The sequence below is a fragment of the Balaenoptera acutorostrata genome, chromosome 2 (assembly GCF_949987535.1).
Source record: "Balaenoptera acutorostrata chromosome 2, mBalAcu1.1, whole genome shotgun sequence".
NCBI lineage: Eukaryota > Metazoa > Chordata > Mammalia > Artiodactyla > Balaenopteridae > Balaenoptera > Balaenoptera acutorostrata.
Window position 1 is genome coordinate 66,520,687 of NC_080065.1, and position 19,261 is coordinate 66,539,947.

The 19,261-nt window shown below is 34.3% G+C and overlaps 1 protein-coding gene and 1 pseudogene across 7 annotated transcripts in view; one reads left to right on the plus strand and one right to left on the minus strand.

Annotated features, from left to right (window-relative positions):
- The window catches only part of TENT2 (terminal nucleotidyltransferase 2), a 59,128-nt gene extending 41,153 nt beyond the window's left edge, over nt 1–17,975 (plus strand). For 4 of the 7 annotated variants that reach the window (XM_057540088.1, XM_007175865.3, XM_057540089.1 and 1 more), the window contains 4 exons: nt 3,672–3,808; nt 12,555–12,646; nt 14,864–14,943; nt 16,538–17,975. In XM_057540088.1, the coding sequence (XP_057396071.1) occupies nt 3,672–3,808; nt 12,555–12,646; nt 14,864–14,943; nt 16,538–16,612 (384 nt within the window). In that variant the 3' untranslated portion in view covers nt 16,613–17,975. The remainder of the gene's footprint in view (nt 1–3,671; nt 3,809–12,554; nt 12,647–14,863; nt 14,944–16,537) is intronic. The other 3 variants (XM_057540087.1, XM_057540084.1, XM_057540085.1) reach the window with 1 other exon arrangement.
- LOC103011429 (NHP2-like protein 1) lies at nt 1,669–2,088 on the minus strand (annotated as a pseudogene).
- Nucleotides 17,976–19,261: the final 1,286 nt, after the last annotated feature.

The window sequence follows — 19,261 nt, forward strand, 5'->3', positions numbered from 1 at the left end:
ATGCTTTTAACCACTTCATAATAGTACTTCTACTTTGTGTTAACTACTTACATTCCTTTCAAAACTTTAAAGATCTCACTCATATCAGATATAATTTAAAGGTAATTTAATGATCAGTCTTTAATGTACATCACTAGATTAGTGGTGATCTGCATATAATTAAGAAGTCTTGGTGGAACTTCAATGTATCATTTAGTTCTTTCTCTATATAGGTAGAACTCCACTTAAATGCTCCATATCAGTTATCCTTTTCTTTGAGATCTTCCTCAATGTTTCTAGGCTTTAAAAATTCATATTGTTAGAAAATTGTGCAACTTAAATTTCTTTGCCTAGAAATGGAAAACAGTCTTCTTTCATTTAAGCTATACATCATTTTAAAGAACAGTTACCAAGTAAAAGTTCAGCCAGTCTAATTTAGTCCAGAAAATGTTTAATTGTCCAAATTTTCAAACTTTGAAGGTAAAGTAAGATATGATGACACAGCCTCAAAAGATCATGGAGTCTGGCAAAAGGTGTTTTTGCTAGGCAATTATATGGGCAAAAACAGTGAGACTTTTCAAATGTTTTTCAAGAGATTACTTATTTAAATTTTTCTTAACTTGGCATTGTGAAGAGAAATGGAAGATATGTGTCTTCAGCATTTAAATATCATTTGGAAAATGTTTTCAGGATTTAGTCATTACATACCTGGATATCAGAAGCCCAAAATAAGATATAACCTTAAAAAATAATAGAGATATCTTCCCTAAGTTAAAAAAAATTAAACTAGTAAATATCAATAATCCAAAGGAAAAATTGCTTTAAGAAATAGATGTTATATTGTATTGGTTAAATTGTTTTTCTCTGGATTCAGATTGTAATTTTAAAGGCTGCTTTTATCTCTTTGGCTTTTGGATTGCTGTTTACGTGCCCTCATCCTATCTGAAGTAACATATATTGTTCTTCAATACATAAATGCAGTTGGGGAGCTCCTTTTAAAAAAATTCTTCAGTGAAATTTTTCTTAAAGCAGAAAATCTTTCTGTAATATGAATGATTACCAAAAATGGGGATTACTTAAGGTTAAATAGAATTCCTATTTACTTGTAGCTTCTTTTAGTTGGATCCTATTTTTTGTTTGTTTGTTTGTTTGCTTGGATTTCTCCTTCAGTTCTCCCTCAATAGGTATGACATGGCCCTTTTTATATATGACCTTGAAAAAGAACACTGAAGCTAAGAGAACACTGGCCAAACTGTTGGTTCAGGGTCATTCAGCATTTTAATATAGTAGGTCTCACAACTCTATAGTTTTACTCTCACAATTACTGATGTGTTTCTTTAAATTACTGAACAAAATAAAATTTTTAAAGGGGGTTCAAACAGTTTTAAACTTCAGGTAACAAAATGGCTGCTCTGTCTCAGCATCATTTCATAAGTTGAATGCTTATTGTGCTAGGTGCTAGAAATCAAAATAAGAAGCTTTCAGAGCAGAAACTATTAAACAGTGACCCACTTTTCTTTTCCGTGTCATTTGAACTTAAACCTTTTTGTTTAATTCCCTAGAGAATATTAGTTAAATTTTATAGTTTTTTTTTTGAGCACTATAATATTTTATAACAATAGAAGGTAGCTCGAAATACTATATGCTAACAGACAAATGATACATAATCCCTGGGGTAGGAGTCAGCAGGGAGTGTGGCAGAGGCCACCTGTTTAGACTAAGAGCTTTTCAGTGGACTGCTGGATGGATTGGATCTGCTGCTTCAGTTGTGAGCCTTCTTTGATGGTGACAGAACAGGCGATGACAGGCCTGGAGACCCCACAGGCTCGCCCCAGGGCCTGCTTGGCGCGCACAAACACATAGGGCACATTCTTGTCCTCACACAGCAGTGGGAGGTGCAGGATGATCTCCAGGGGCTCGGCGTCTGATGAACTCAGAGATGCCTCTCTTGAGGGTTTTGGTGGCCTCATTGGCTCCTTTGTGAAGCTGCTTGTAGTTACATGACTGCTGAACGAGGTCCAGTAGTTTCCTGGTGAGGTGGGCATCTGCAAGAGGGTAGGCCTTCAGATTTACATCAGCCTCAGTCACGGCTCCGGTTCCGTGGTATCGTCACTCCTCAAGGAGCACAGGCGACGTCAGAGCTGGAGCCAGTTTTACAGTTTTAAATAATGTTATCCTAAGTCCAATTTTACACTTAACAAGTAAGAGCAAGACAAGTAAGAAACCTGCTCTTTCTTCTGCCTTTAAAACTCTTTATTACAAATTAGTGCTTCTCTCCTAGTCCCCCTAGTCTTAGAGACAAATAAGATTTCTACTTGAGTCATATAATGTAATACTAAATCTGTTAGAAGTGTAAGGGGAGCCCCACATTTAGGAATGCCAACTTTGTGAGTTGTGGTTGGAGTAGAATTTTTCTTCTGACAGAAAGGTAATCACTTCTTGGTAGTTAAAAATTGTTGATAGAATTATAGGTAATGAGGCAGGAGAGAATATATTTTTATTTTCTTGCTCTTTGTTTTTACTGATGTTTTTTGAGGACTGTCATTAAATAGATGCACTACCCTATTTCTCGGTATTACCACTTAGTTATTTGGTGACCCTCTATTTTTTTAAATATTGGAGTTATTCAGATATTACTAATTGAATTAATATCTATAAACCCAAAGTTGATCTGTTGGGTAGTTGAGAACCTTAAGTGTAGTTATCATTCTGCTGTCTTAACCAATTGGGTTTTTTTGTTTGTTTTTTAAATCTGTTTCTACTCTGATGGCAAAGGGGAATATAGAAAACCTTTCTTGAGGGCACTGTGAAAATTACCTGAGAAAAAGTATTTTCTAATGTAATAGATATGTATTATTTGAGAATTTCTATAGTTCATTTAGTTTATTTTAGAGCCATAACTTGCTACTAATAGAGGAAAGATCAGATATGAAAATGAATGGCATACCATAGGCAAAAAGAATAAGTACTCATTAGTATTCTTTCTAATAAGTATCTTGCTTGGGCCTGGATTGCAAGCAGATGATATCCTCCTTTATGCATATTGTGCTAAAAGTAAATTGCTGAATATTGCTTGCTGGTATGTTTCCTATCTTTCTTCTTTTCCCTGCCTTCTTTGTCTTTTCAAGTTCAATTCATGTTGAACATCATTATTTCTGTGCCCTCTAAGATACAAAATACAAAAATGAAATAAAATTTCAAAAAATCTTAAAATCAGCGTAAGTACTATTTATGTATTAAAATTACTTACATGGCCTTTGAGAGAAATTTTAAGTGACAGGTGGAGAAAGCTCTCATCTTGTCCTTGATACACTTCAGAAAGTACAACTGCTCTTTATAGAAATAATTAAGAAGGATATACGTTTATAAAGAAATCTAAATATTATTGGATGGAATCTTGGTATGTACAGTAAGGTTTTATTTATGAATTAGAAAATCTTTTGCTACCATAGGAATTCATTTGGTTAACTGAGTGATATACCTCAGTCAGGGTTAGAATATCTTAGTTTTTCAGGTCCTTTCTGGCCTACTCCAAACATTGGTGAAACCTTTACTGGAAGAAAATCTTCAGATTTCCAAATTGCCAAATAAAGAAAATTCTCTCTTCTTCAGACAGCCTTATGTTAGGATTTATAAAGTTTTTTGGTGTGTTTTTAAATGGCCTCACATTTTTCCCTTTTTCTTTTTGATAGGAATCTTTTAGTCCTGCTATACAGCTGCACCTTGTACATCAAGCTCCATGTAATGTTCCTCCTTACCTCTCAAAGAATGAATCAAATCTTGGGGACCTCTTACTGGGCTTTCTTAAATATTATGCTACAGAATTTGAGTAAGTGAAATTTCAAATTGTGTTTATTCGTTTGTAAATAAGTGAATGCTACAAATTGGGTCATAAACTGTATTTATCAATTTCATTGTTGTAAACTACTCCAAAAATGTGTAGTTTATAAAATTTAATATCTAATGATTATTAGAAACTAAATAGCTTTCCTGTTTCTAGCTAATTAAAAAAATTATGGTTCAATAAGTCCAGTTTTAGTTGATTTCAGTAGTGATCCCATTTTATATTTAGCCACCTCTTTTCCACCGTAGGGCCTGAATAAATGTTTGTGTTGGTCCTGTGTAGGTGCTGTATAGTATGGAACATTTATTTTCCAGGAACTTAAAATTTGTAATAAAAAAACATAGCTAAAACAAACTTGGAAAAAGTTCTACTTAATACTTGATATCTGAATAAATAGTTGTTTGTATGATATACAAATCAAGGAATACTCCTTTTCCTTTTTTTTTTTTTTTTTTTTTTTTTTTGGTGAGGGTGATATATAAACATGAAACAGTAAAGTGTATAGTCAGGCTGGCCATACCTGAAAGTTCTTATGGGAGTTCTTAGTCCAGATAGAGTGGGATTAGGGGTTGTTTGCAGCTCTTCTGATCAATTTGGAAAAGCCTGAAGGAGAGAATGAGAGAACTTAGGAGTTGTACAGTTAGAGGAGGAGGGTACAATGACCATAGGGTACCAGTTTGAAGAGGTTTGGAGAGGGGAACAATAATAGTAAGCCTAATAAATTGCTATTACTTGGTGGGAAAAACTGTTCTAAGCAGATTGTATGTATTATCTCATTAGTTTACATAATAGCCAAATGAGTTGGTATTATTTTATGCCCATTTTACCAGTGAGGCATATAGAGAGGTGAGGAAACTGGCCCGCAGATCACACAGGTAGTAAGGGGAATACTTCAGATAGTTTTGACTGCAAAATTCACTCTCTTAACTATGATACTTTACTGAAATGTTGATATTATCTGCTATCATACAGGAATTCTAAAGAAACTTGACTCATATAAGATGATTTGAAACACAGGACCTGAGGGAAGAAGTGTTCTTTACATTCCTCCAAGTAAAGTTTCTATCGGACTGCCTGTTTTGTTTATGGTTGTGTCTCCATTACCTAGTCCAGTGCCAGGTAGTGGTACTTGAAAAATACTTGCTATAGATAAATAATTTTGAAGCAGAAAGTAAGATTATGGATATGAGTCAGAGATCCTTAAGGTGACTTACAAATTACTGAATTAGGTTAACAAAAGGAGTAAGAAAAGTGCTGAAGAAAAGTAGTTCAATAAGAATGAAGTTATAATAATCCAGGTTAAAAATGACCAGGATCTGAATGGAAGTCTAGGCAACAAAGATAAAAAGGAAAGAGCTTTCATTTATATAAAGATGAGGAAAGATTTAAGACTGTATGAGACACGGGACATAAGAAAATATAAAGGTTATTCTAGAGTTAAGATTTTTTAAGATGTTGCAATGATAGTAGCTAATGTTTCGTGAATGTTTACCTAGTGTCCTGCAGTATACTGAGTGAATCCCATGTATTATCTCATTTAATCCTCACAGTAACCCCCTTTCAAACTTCGGGAATTTGTGAACTTGAAACTTGCCCATAACGTACAGTTAGATAGCCAGAGAACTGGGATTCAAATTCAGGTGACTCTAAAACCACATTCTTAGTTGTTAGACTGTATTGGCATCGTCTGTTGTGTCATGTAAATTAGATATTGGGGGAAGTTCATAGAAGAAAGATATTTTTCTGCCATGTAGAGTTTAGGATTAGAGCATCTAGAGAAATACTTTGAAAATCATCTGCTTTGTTGGACTGAAACAAAATGGTAGATGTGCAGGTTTGTATGTTAGTTTAGTATTAACAGAAACTAGCTTGCTGTGCCAAATGAATCTGGCTAAGAGGTTTTGAACTTTTGGGCGCACTTGTTATGATGATACATGATTTAGGTGACATCTTCACCTACTGTTTCATCATATAGTGCATTGTTGTTTCATACCAGATATTTTCAGAAATTTGACTGTAGGGAGCATAGCCAAGAGTGTAGTCATGGTAATGAACTAGGTGCTGTGCAGAAGAATTCTGGCAGCCATTAGAAGTGTTTGTAAGGATTTTTTCTGAACTTTGAGATACTATTAAAAAATTCCCTTTACTTGAAGACAGAGAATTAAGTGCCTGTGAAAGGATGCTTGTGTACATGGTATGAATGGTGCAGAAATTTTATATGGCCATTTAAAAATTACCATTAAAAAGATTTTCTTACCTACTTCACTCACAGCTTTCTCCTTAAACCTTGCTGCTGAAAATTCTTAAAATGAAGCCAGGTTTCTAGAAATGTACCTAGGAACGAGGAACTGACAAAATAGGAACAAAAAGGATCAGGTGGTTCCGGGAGTCTAGGAAAACATACAGTCAGAACTTAATCACTTTGTAATTTAGCAAAAAAACAAAAAAGAAAAGAAAAGAAAATTTTAAATTCTAAATATCTTACAGACTCATAGATACTGGAGATTCTAAGAACCTTAAAAGGTATCTGTTTTATAATTCTCTTTATTTTCTGGATGCCCAATCACATGTCATTACTGCTAGTTTATCTGTTGAATTAAAAATACATACCTATATACCTAAGTACATACATTTTTTGAAAAAGGAAATACAAAGGACAATTTTTCTATCTCCTTTCTTACTATTTTTTCCTCATTTTATTTCATCAATAAATCATTGAGTGCCTACTCTATACCAAGCTATTTTCTATGCACTGGGGATATAGCAGTTAACAAAACTGTCTTTATGGAGCTTATCTTGTAGTATGGAGAGATAGACAGTAAACAAATAAAATGTACAGTATGTTAGATGGTGGTAAGTAGAGAAAAATAAAGCAAAAACAAGAAAGGATATTCTGGTGTGTGTAGTTGTTGCCATTTTAATACCTGTATTGCCGTTTAATACCTAGCATGGTAAGACAGTCTCACCGAAAAGGTGACCTTTGAAATAAAGACCCAACGGAGAGGAAGGTGTGAGTTATGTGTCTATGGGAGAAGAGCTTTCCAAACAGAAGGAAAAACAACTGCAAAGACCCTGAGGTGGAGGTTTGCCTAACATGTTCAAGGAACAGCAAAGAGGCCAGTGTGACTGGAAGAGAGTGTAGAAGTCAATGATGTCTGAGAGTTAAGGAAGTTCATGTTATGTAGGGTCTTGTGGTTAATTTTGATGACTTTGGCTTTTCCTCTGGGTAAAACGGGAAACCACTGGAGGGGTTTCAGTAGAGAAATTGCGTGATCTGATTTAATTTATAACATGCGCATCCTGGTTGGTGGATAAGAATAGAGTGAAGGGGGAGCCAAAGGCAGAAGCAAGGAGACTGTTTAGAAAGGTATTGTAGTAATCTAAGAGAAGTCATGTTGCTTGGGTAAAGGTGGTGGCAGTGGAAGTGGATGAGAAGTGGTCAGATTCCACTTACATTTTGATTTGCTACAGATTAGATGTGACATAAGAGAAAGCGAGGAGCCAAGAATGACTTCTAAGATTTTGGCCTGAGCAACTGAAAGGATGGAGTTGCCATTAGGTGTGATGCGGAAGACAAGGGAGGAACATTACTGATTTTGAATATTTTAAGATTGAGATACCCACAAAATATTCAAGTAGAGATACTGAGTAGAGAGTTGGATATACAACTCTATAGAGTTCAGGAGCGAGGTCACAGTTAGAGCTTTATATTTGGAAGTTGTCAGCAGGTAGATGGTATTTAATGCTAGGAAACTTTTTGAGAAAACCAAGGGAATATAGATAGAAAAGAGAAACGGTCCAAAGACTAAACCCTTAGATACTCCAGTGTTAAGAGGGGTACAGGAAATACAGAAGATACAAGAGTGTTTTAAATGACAATGAAGAGAGAAAGACAAATTCAGAATGTAGATATTCTGTGAAACAACTGGCCTAGTCTCTCAAAAAGTCAATTATCTTTAAAAAAAAAAAGTGGAGGGAACATTTCCAGATTAAAGAGATGGAACAATCAAATACAATGGATGAACCTTGATTACAATCGGATTGTAGAGAGGGTGGAAAAATTATAAAAGGCATTTGAGTTACATTAATTTCTTGATGCTGTTGGTGTTACAAAGGAGAATAGCCTTATTCTTAGATATATGCCAAAGGATAAAGAAATGAAGTTTCACTCTGTCTACAGCTTAACAAAAGGGTCAGTTCAAAACATACACATATACGTGCACACACAAGCAAATGTGGCAAAATATTAACCACTGTTGCACTGCTTTTAAGTTTTATGCCTTTCATTTTTCCCTTTGAAAAATGTCGTAATACAGAGATGAAGTAAAAATAGATTAGGTATGAGAAGGAACTAATATATAGTAATCAAAAAAAGGAAGGATCATTGAGAAAGGAGGAAAGGCAATAGAATGTGGTGTCTTGGAATCCAAGGGGGAAAAACGTTTTGAGGAGGAGGGAGTGATTATGTGCGTCACATGTTTTGATAGATCAAGTACAAGATGAGAACTAAAAGCTGACCATTGAAGCATCTGTCCATGTGGAGGCTACTGGACCCTTGACAGGAGCAGTTTCTGTGGAATAATGTGGATAAAAAGCGTCATTGGGGCCTTTCTCACCTTCTGAGATGGCCCCCACTCTGTCTGTGCAGTGTGTTTCTCTCTAAATAAATCCACTTCTTACCTATCAAAAAAAAAAAAAAAGTGTCATTGGTGTGAGCTAAAGAGAGAAAAGGAGGGGAGGATTTAGGTAGGGTAGCTAACTCTCCAGGGGAATTTACGTACTTGTAAAGGGAGCAGAATAAGGGGTAGAAATTGGAGGATTAAGCAGGGTTGAGATTTTGTTTTTAGAAAGGAGAAATTTTGCCATCTTTATGGCAAAATTGGTGATACCAGAAAAATTGTAGTAAATTGTTGAACAGTCTACTTGTTTGAGTAGAGAACGATTGGAATCTAGAGCACAAGTGGAATAGAAGCGCTGACAATTCATTAATAATAATGAGGAAAAAAAAGAATATATAGATACAGACAAATGCAGGTTGATGTGGTGGGAACTAGAGGAAACTATCTTTTGATTGTTTTAGTTTTTTTAGTGAAATGAAGCATGGACATCAGCTGGGAAGGATTGTGAGGGAGTAGATTTGAGAAGTGAGGAGAAGGTATGAATTGTCATGTAGAAGAGTAAAGGAGTGAATTAACTATGGAAATATAGTATGATTGGTGGGTAATAGCATTTAGGATCCTTTTGAGCTAAGTCATCATGAATTTAAAGTGATCATAAATCGAAAGGTCAATATGGTTGCATTTTTTTCTCCAGCGCTGTTTAGCTGCTTGGGAAAGGATTGGAGTAAACAAAGATTTAATTATAGTTTTATCAGCCAGGTAAGTTCAGTGCAGCAAGAGCAGGTAAGAGAGTGGAGGGATATGCAAGGGAGTGATTTTAATAATTGACAATGGACAGGACATATTAAATTCAGTCGTGAAAATGGGCACAGTGTTGCCTACAGGACATCTAGGTGGCAGTTTCCAATAGTTACTTGTAAATTTTGGCGTGGGGCTTAGTGGCTGGAGAAGAAGATTTGGGAAAGAAACATCAGAGTACTGAAGCCCGGATGAGTGCTCTAGCATTTGAAAAAGATCGAAAAAGACAAAGTCCTGATAGACACCAGCATTTAAAGGGTCAGGCAGAAGAGGAGCCAGTCAAAACAAAACAAAACTCTAGGATTAGAGTCAGGCTTTTTCTCTGTTTACAAGATTTGAAATCCCTAACAAAGTGTTTGTTTGTTTGATTGTTTGCTTCCCAACCCTTAGTTATAGAACAGAAATATACAATTTTTTCACTTACTTTGACTAGTCTTAGCATATATGCAGCCATGTGGTATCAGACGCATAATTTTGTCTTTATGAGACTTAAATTTTTCTTTGTAATGTTGTTGAAGTCTGCATTTCCAATTTAATCAATTGTCTCAAAATACTTTGTTTGTCACAAAAAGAATGGCTAGAAGAGAATTAATGAATGAGTACCAGCTCATTATCATTGCTGAAGAAAAAAAGCGAGCATCTTACCAATATAGTCAGTAATCTGTTTTATATTCAAAAGATTATCATACATTATCAGATCTGTTTTAGATTAAGTCCCATATCTGTTGTTCTAGTCTTTTCTGAAACATCCCTCTTTTATAGATTGTATCTTATTTTATACTTTAATTATTGAGTGACAATGACAGATTTTCACATGGAAAGCAAATTATGGTAGAGAAATACGGTATGATAAAAGGCTTAGTTTAGAGCCTGTTTTAAAGAAGAAACTGTGTAGGGAAAATATTTCTAAATTACCATTTGAATTCTACATTTAAATTCACCTCTAAGATTAAAAGTAGTATATAAGTTATGTATCATGTTTATGATTTGAAATATTTAATAATTTCAAATATTTAAAAGTTCTTCAAAAATGCGGTAGATTGAATCAGTCCAAATAGTAGTGGTTCAAATATTCTTTTTTATTCCTCTATGAAGTACTTCAAATGATAGTCATTTAAATAACTGAATTGTTTGGGTTGATTATAGGTTGAAGATTAAACACTATCTGGTTAGGGATGAAAAAGTGAATATGGATGTGTCACATATGTTTCTGTGATCCAGTTTAGAATCAAATACTGGCATGTAATATAAATTCAGGATTGGATTTAATAGAAATACAGTGGTGAGGAGAGTTCCTTTGATTTAAGAAAGTAAAAGGTTTAGTTTAACAGCAAGATACAGTATTTCAATATTTTAAACTTGTCTGAGAGAAAAAATCAGTCCACCCCCTTTTAACATAATATTTCCTATTTTAATTCTACTGCAGATTCCACTGTCCTACAAGTTGAAATTAGAAACAAGTAGTCTCAGGAAAAAGTTCATTTTATTAGTGAAATTTGTCTTATGCCGTATAAAGTGAAGTAGCACAAAGTGTAATTCTACTGTAATTTTGTGTGGGTCAGCAATGTGGTTATATAACTCTCCCCTTTACATTGTTATGTTTAAGAAAATTTTGGTAACACACTTGGACCAGTAGAGCAGTGTACTTCTTTTCTGTTTGGAGTCCAAACTAAGGGAGCTGCTGTACATGAAGGATCTAAAACATCTTACTGTAACCAATCCTAAGTATTTCTTTTTGACAACCCACTTATTTTTAAAAAGCATAAATTCTGATATATATTTTTAAAGAACTTAAAGCTGTGTTTGCAAACTATTTCTTTTTTTTTTTTTTTTTTTTTTTATAAATTTCTTTATTTCTTTATTTATTTATTTATTTATTTATTTATTTATTTTTGGCTGTGCTGGGTCTTCGGTTCGTGCGAGGGCTTTCTCTAGTTGAGGCAAGTGGGGGCCACTCTTCATCGCGGTGCGGGGACCGCTCTTCATCGCGGTGCGCGGGCCTTTCACTATCGCGGCCCCTCCCGTTGCGGGGCACAGGCTCCAGACGCGCAGGCTCAGCAGCTGTGGCTCACGGGCCCAGCTGCTCCGTGGCATGTGGGATCTTCCCAGACCAGGGCTCGAACCCGTGTCTCCTGCATTAGCAGGCAGATTCTCAACCACTGCGCCACCAGGGAAGCCCTGCAAACTATTTCTAAACTGTATTCTTGGTAAGAAAAAATAGAAAATCATACTTCGAGGATTCTTTTCAGTTATCAAACTTCACAAGATGCAATATTTTCTTGCATGTTTAACATAGAAATTAGTTAGTTTTCCAGAAACAAATGCCATACTGGACCCACGATTATATCCTTATGGATTCTCTAATAAATAGAGGCAGAGTAGGACGAGTGTTGCATTTGGAATGTCCCAAACCATGGTTTTTCTCCTACTGAAATTATGGAGAAAGCTAAATATAGCTGAAAAAAAAAGATATCAGCTATACCCCAAACTCATTTTTCTGTTGAATACAAGCTGAGTGGTCATGTGTTTTTAAAATGTTTTTGAAAAAAGGAAAATTGTACTTGTATAAAATTATTATAATTTGAACTTGTACAAAATTATTATAAATTTAAAAGAACAGTGTAAGTTTAGGATATACTAAAGACTGGACAGTTTACCTTCAAGCATGCTGATAAAATTGTTTTACTTGAATAAAACTTCACTGTTAACATCTACATCTGATATACAGCAATAACGGTATGTTTTCATAGAGTATTATTATTTTTTTTCCTTAAAACAGCATCTTCTTGCTTCTACTGGAAAATTTTAAAATTTTCTACCGTAAATCATATCAGTAGAGGTGCACCTGAACAGAAATTATTTAATGATGCCAGAAAACAACACAAGAAGATTACCTCTCTCTTACCAAATAAAAAATTCTAACTGGGGTGTTAACAAGGAACATAGTTTTTTTGCTTACTTACACTTTAGTTTTCATATTACTTTATTTATTCAAAAAATATGTATTGAATACCTAGTTTATACTGAGCAACTAGGTGAAGAGTAAAAAAAAAATACACAAATAGCTCAGCATCTTGGAGCTTTCAGTCTATTTAGGGGAGACACACAATAACGTAATAAATAAGCAAATTGTTAGAATGTAAGTGCTGTGGAGACAAACGAAGTAGAGAAGGGGAAATGGGGATCGAGGTGCAGAGGGTTGAAGCAAATTCCAATTCTATGAGAAGATCAGAGTAAGCTTAACTACTGATATAATAAAAATAATAAAAGGGAAGTTAAAATAGTTAACATGATTAATGTTTTTCTTTTGATAGCTGGAACAGTCAGATGATTTCAGTTCGTGAAGCCAAAGCCGTTCCCAGGCCTGATGGTATTGAGTGGAGAAATAAATACATCTGTGTAGAAGGTAGCTTTCCCACAACTACTCTCTATTTCCAGCCAACTATCATCATGGTGGTACTGAGAGAATTACTTGAATACTTTCAGCTTATATTTCATCTAAAAGTAATACATTTATGTTCTGAAGTGGTTTATAAGTCTTTTAATCGTAAGATTTTAATTCAAAAAAATAATTTAAAATTCTTTAGTTGTAAGAAATAATAAACACGAATTTAGGTGTCGAATCTTTCCAGTCAGTAAGATTTGAGCAGTCTTCACGCACCTCTCATGCTTGTAGTTGGTTGAAATTTAGTTTCATGACTTACAGGTAGAAGAAAATGATTCTTTGAAATAAAATTAGTTCTTTTATACTTAAATATTGATAATACAAGCTAGATTTTCATGAATATAAAATTGATTTCCTTTAAAAATTAAATGGTCTGCAGAGTCTGTTCTCTAAAATTAATTTACATGTAGTTGAATATTTCTTTAAGTCAGTTGAAACTGACTTCAAGAGGCAATATTGTTCTCACAGATGCCAAGTTGATGACTTTTGTAAATCTTGAGGTAACATAAAGGGTTGAGATTTGGCATTTGCAGGAAAACATCAAATTTAGAGTATTTTAATCTTGAATTATAATGCAACATCTTAAGAGTTTATAAATGTGAAATTGAATCTCCTGCTTTGGTGTTTGGTTTGCTAAATTGCACAGTGTGTGTATGTTATTTTAGTTACTTGGTTCTTTTGAATATTAAATACAGTTGTCAAGTGCTACGCACTGTATAATCTGATAGTTTGGCATATGGCGTTATTTTATTTTGAAAAGTACTGTGACAATAAACTCTTTTGAAATAGCCTTTCTGAGCAATAAAAAAATAAACAAAAGGAGTTTTTAAAATTATGGGCCTGATTAGATTATATGACAAATCTAAGGTTAACATCTCCATCAAATTTCCTATTCTTTCACACCTTTTTTGAGGTCTTTCCCCTCATTCTAGCAACTTCATTCTCTTTCTCTCTAGTCTCTCTCTTTCAGCTTTACAGCATACATAGGTCTTCTCATCCTTGAAAAATACTCTTGACTTGATCCTACTGGCTTTTCTGAGTACTTTTTTTTCTCTTTTTTACACCAAAATTCTTCAACTCCAGTAATTTTAACCTACTGCTGGCATTATTTCAGCTTCCATCTCACTCCTAATGCCTTTAGTTATCTTTCTTTTCTCACTATTATCTTCAGTTTCCTCGTTCTCTTATATAGAATCAGTTTCTTTGTCTCTATATATGAACTCTTCTCTCTTATTTTGTGGGTGAAGGGTGAGTGGGGTGAGGGTAAAGACATGGAAAGTAATATTGGAGACACACACATAAAATCTCTGCTTTTGTTCTCTTCCTGTATCGTCCACTTTTTTCTCTATCCTGTTTTTCTGTCCTTCACTGCCAAATTTCTAGTACAAGTTACCGTTCTCACTGTATTTTTTTTTAAGCCATTTAGTCACACCATAGTTCTCTGTAGTGTCTTCCATCCTCCCCGGTATTAAACCTCTACTTTCAAAGGCATTGACCTTTCTCCTACTAGACAAATCAGTGGTTTTTTATTATTTTTAAATTTTTTTATTTATTTATTTTTGGCTGCGTTGGGTCTTCATTGCTGTGTGTGGGCTTTCTCTAGTTGTGACGAGCCGGGGCTACTCTTCGTTGCAGTGCGTGGGCTTCTCATTGCAGTGGCTTCTCTTGCTGCAGAGCACAGGCTTTATGTGCACGGGCTTCAGTAGTTGTGGCTCGCGGGCTCTAGAGCACAGGCTCAGTAGTTGTAGCGCACGGGCCTGGCTGCTCTGTGGCATATGGGATCTTCCCAGACCAGGGCTCGAACCTGTGTCCCCTGCATTGGCAGGCGGATTCTTAACCACTGTGCCACCAGGGAAGTCCCTCACAGTAGGTCCTTGACTCTATGATTCTTCAGAAATCTTATCTATTTTTATGATTTAGACTTAATATACCTATGCTGATTACTTCATTTTTAGATATCTTCTCACTCGAATTTTATCTACCTTGTTAGACAGCTCATAGCTATTATAAAACTATTTATTATACACATAAATCTAATGTTAGGCTAAACCACATGCAATTGCTACTGTGTAGGTCAGAAACTGTCAAATATTGGCAATTTCATATAATTCAACCAAATAAAAAACTGAAGTTCTCATTTTAATAATTTCTTGTTTATATGTGCATTTAACATTGTAGAACCTTTTGATGGAACAAATACAGCCAGAGCTGTGCATGAAAAGCAGAAGTTTGACATGATCAAGGATCAATTTTTAAAGGTAAACAATGCATCAGATTGACTCTAGAAGCATTAGTGCACTAGTGTGCTTTGAAAATTAAAAAAACATATAGGTAGTAGGAAAGAACAGCTCTGGTTCCTGTGTTGTGAAACAATTAATGTGGCACAATAGGGAATTTATTACTTGAATTTAGAAATACTCCTTCAGAGAGATCTGACTCCGCCTTTACTCACATGGCTTTCACTTTGTGGAAATAAGCATTTTCACAGTGAGCTTATTAAGCTCTCAAAATGAATGAATAAAACCTAAAGGACTCCTTTCCCTCTTTAAAATATTGGGGAACTTGTAGCCTTAGAAGAAAGCCATGTCTGTTCCATATTTTTCTTCTGTATACCCCACTGTAACAAGGAACGAGAGCTCCATTTTATCTTTGTTTATATTCTGAGAAGTTAAACAGAATGTATGTGTTTGTGTGCACACACATTTTATATATATAAATAATCATAAATGTGTAAACTGGAGTTTATTCCTTAGTTCTCTAGTCCACAGTATGAATTTTTTCATCAGTGATTTTGCTAGGTTTGATTCCTAGCTTCAAGTTATTCAACAGTACAGAGTAGAAACACATTGATAGAAATATGTATAGTAATATTATGAGACATATAGGAGAGAATACTTCATAGAATAAAAAGATCAAGGAACTTATGAAGATCATTTTAGAGGCATGTTTTTTCATTACCGAGATGTCCAAGTAGACTTTATTTTGATGATTATTAAAAATGCAAGTGTATCATGTTACAGGCTGTCCTTCAAATTAGGCCCTCTCAGTTTGTCAACCAGAATAGAAAATTTAAAATGAAATGGAATTCTGCAGGGCAAAACAAGTATCCAAGAGGGAATGTTTTTCTCTATCAGATTAAATTGAGAACTCAAAAATAGCATTTCTACATTGCTGTTCTTACTGATGGGTGAGCTTTCATTTATGATTGTTAGCTATAAAAACCAATACTTTTAGTCAGTTGAACAACTGAGGTGAGAACAAACTGCAGAGATCTGCAGCCAGATTTTTTGGTAGTGGGCCAGATTTTTAGCTTATGAGCGAGAATTTCAGTTTCTTTTTTCTCTTCTTAAAAATTCTGTTCACTCTTTTTTCTAGATGCATTGTATAAGGTGCTTTATTATAGATTTACTCTCTTCTTCATAAATACAGTTTTTAATTGAAAGAGCTTTCTAGATACAAAATAGTCAATCAAATAATTGAAGTAATCTTTCCTTACCCTCTCAAACCCAAAGGTTTTGTATTAATTACTTTGCTGTTTTAAATGACATTATCTAAATCGGTGAATAAATGTTAATATTGGCAGTTGCATCTTTTTGTACCACCTATGTGCTCATTTCTTTATTAATGAATTGGAACTACACAGGTGTAAAGTTTTTAAATAACATCTTTCTGATGACAGAAACAATACTTTTACTGTGTTAAAAACTTGGGAGATAAAAACACAGACACAAAAAAGTCACCCCAAATTTTACTGCCTTGAGAAATCACTGTTAACATTCTAGTAACTCCTCCTTCAGTCTTTTGTTCCACATATATTTTAGGTTTTAAGAATGATTTTTCTTTCTCTTCCAGTCATGGCACAGATTGAAAAACAAACGAGATTTGAACAGTATACTACCGTTAAGAACTGCTATCCTGAAAAGATAACTGGCCTCTATTTCTTAATAAAGAACAGTAGTAACATCATAATGCATTTTGTTTACCTTCATCATGGTTTCTTTTTAATTGTTCTTCTTGTTTTCATGTTTTATTCTTAAGAGGACATACTTATATATGCATATTTTATTATGACATTTCCTAATAAAACCCTTTGATTTAAAGATGTATTTTTGAAAATGTTTACATTGATGATTAGTAATATTATGGCATGAATTTTCAGGAGATCAAATAAAATATTTTTTTGGGAATTATCAAATAAAAGTTTTTTGCTATAACTGTAATTAATTGTACCACATGCTAATACTGAAGAGATGTGTGAACTTTTTTGGAAAGGGTCTGATTTATACATACTTAAAGTATCACCGTCAGTAGATGGTTTGTTGCCTGAGTCTGTTCTAGTGAAGTGAAGATTCGAGTCAGTTATTCAGTTACTTGAAGCAAAATGAAATCTTTTATTTCAGTGAAATCACTGCAGAGGCATGAAATACTGGCCAATTGCCTAAAGTCCTCACTTGACTCATCAGGATAGACTGAGGCTTTGTGTCGATATTAGCATTTCATTTAGTACCTCACATGCTTTTGGTGTACTCGCGATTGCTTTAAATTTTGTGTTGAAACAACTACATTTTGCACTGTAGTAATATGAGCGCTAACTCTGTATTGTACAGCAGTTAGGGAATTGTTTTGAAGAATCAGTTCACTGTAGACATTTTGAAAAGATTAAGTCCTCTGTGCTTTATGATAACTTAGTGCAATTTGCACTTTTGCTTTACTTCCCGTTTTCCTGCTTTTATTTTTCCTGTGACATGAAGCAACAGAAACTGAAAGATCAAAGTTGAGATTATATCCTATTGATAGTATCAGAGTTTTTTCTGTGTATAATTATAGGATTGTAATCTAAACTGGAATTTTTAGGCAGTAAGCCACTATAAAATGTTCTAGATAAGACATAACATTATTATAAATAAAAGCTTAATGTTTGTAAAGATATCTTTTTTAGCATTTCTTTTCCACAAGAAGAAATAGTGGTGGCTGTTAAAAAAGCTACAGTGTTTATTAAGGTTGTTTTTGGTTTATGTAAATATTTGTAAATTGGTCAGTGCCTGTAAATTTAAATATAAATAATCTTAAAAACAGTTTTAACTTTTTCAAAAGGACTGTGTACAACTTCTTTTAGACCTGCTGTAGCACAGTTTGTACCTCTAATGTATTTGGTTTTTTTTGCAGACCAATTCAAATGCTAACAAGACTTTTGCTTTTTGACTCGTAAAAGGTGCATATTTTCATTTTTTTCTTTAAGTTTAAATTTTTGTATGATCAAATGGAATAAAGTTTATATATGGAAATTGTCGATGTGTTTTTTGCTTTTTTTCTTTTTTCTTTCTTCTGTGAAAGTCTTTACTTCTGAGATGAGATTGAGGCTCTAGTTGTCATCTGGAGCTGAACTGAATCCGGTTATTGTGCGTAATTATTTAGATTATGCAGAGAATCTTGGATTCAAGTTCATTCTTCTTTAAGCCAACTAGCCACATCAGCACCCTGTTTCTCTGGCATTATTAGGAATGACGCTTTCCACACAGGTGAATTTTTCAGTTTACTGATGATTAATGCTTTTGAAGCAATTAAGCTTTATATACTAGTTCTTTTTCTTGGAAATTTCCCTAAAATGTATTTTACACTGTGCAACTCTTCTTTATCAGAATGTGTTGAGTATAATTAATATTCTAGTAATGACTCCAGGTAATAATTATAAAGAATAAATAATAGCCATAGTACTCCATAGTAATACTGTGTAGCTGTCAGGCATGGGTAAGTGTCTGGGGCATTCTACCTCTACAGTATTATGACATTTCCTAATAAAGCCCCAGAATTTACCACGGACTCTTTCATGCCACTGTTCTCTCAGCTTTCAATGACCACTGGGCCCCCTATCTCACTGTTGCTGCTTTTCAGCCGTATCGCTATAACAGATAGATCAAGAAGTTAATAAATTTACACACAGTTGTAAATCAGTAGACTGAAACCTAAGATTATGCACTTTGTGACTGCTAAATATGTCAGATAAGTGGTCTGTCAATATATGAGAGAATTTTTTAGGCTTTTAAATTATTTTCAATATGAATTATTTGTGTTGTGAATAATGCATTCTTTTATTTTCTATTTGTATTGATCTGGCCATTTCTATTTATGTTGTTACTCAAGAAAGTAGTGTTAGAAAGTTTAAAATGTGCAATCTGTACTGCAGTTCTAAATTTTGGATTGGTTTGAGCTAGGATCTTCACAAATCTTGCTGACTATAGTTAGTGTTCCTAAGAAATTTTGAGTTAAATGGAATATACCTGTAGTTTTGATTAGTGTTTAATAGATCCCACAGCTGCAATTGATTCCTTTTTGTCCTAGTGAGCAGACACTTGGGATTACTAATGCAAAAGCCTACCTGCTGTAAGAGAATGCATACTGCTGATGTTAAACCTGGTTTAGGGAACCCTGGAAGGCTGGACTCTTGCTGTCTTCCCTCTCATGCCCCCTAGCTGATGCTTCTGTACTGTACCTCAACTACCTGCAGTTCTTTGCCCACAGACCTAATGCACACATATGAGCTAGGGATAACTGTAACTGGGGAATACTACCTAATTT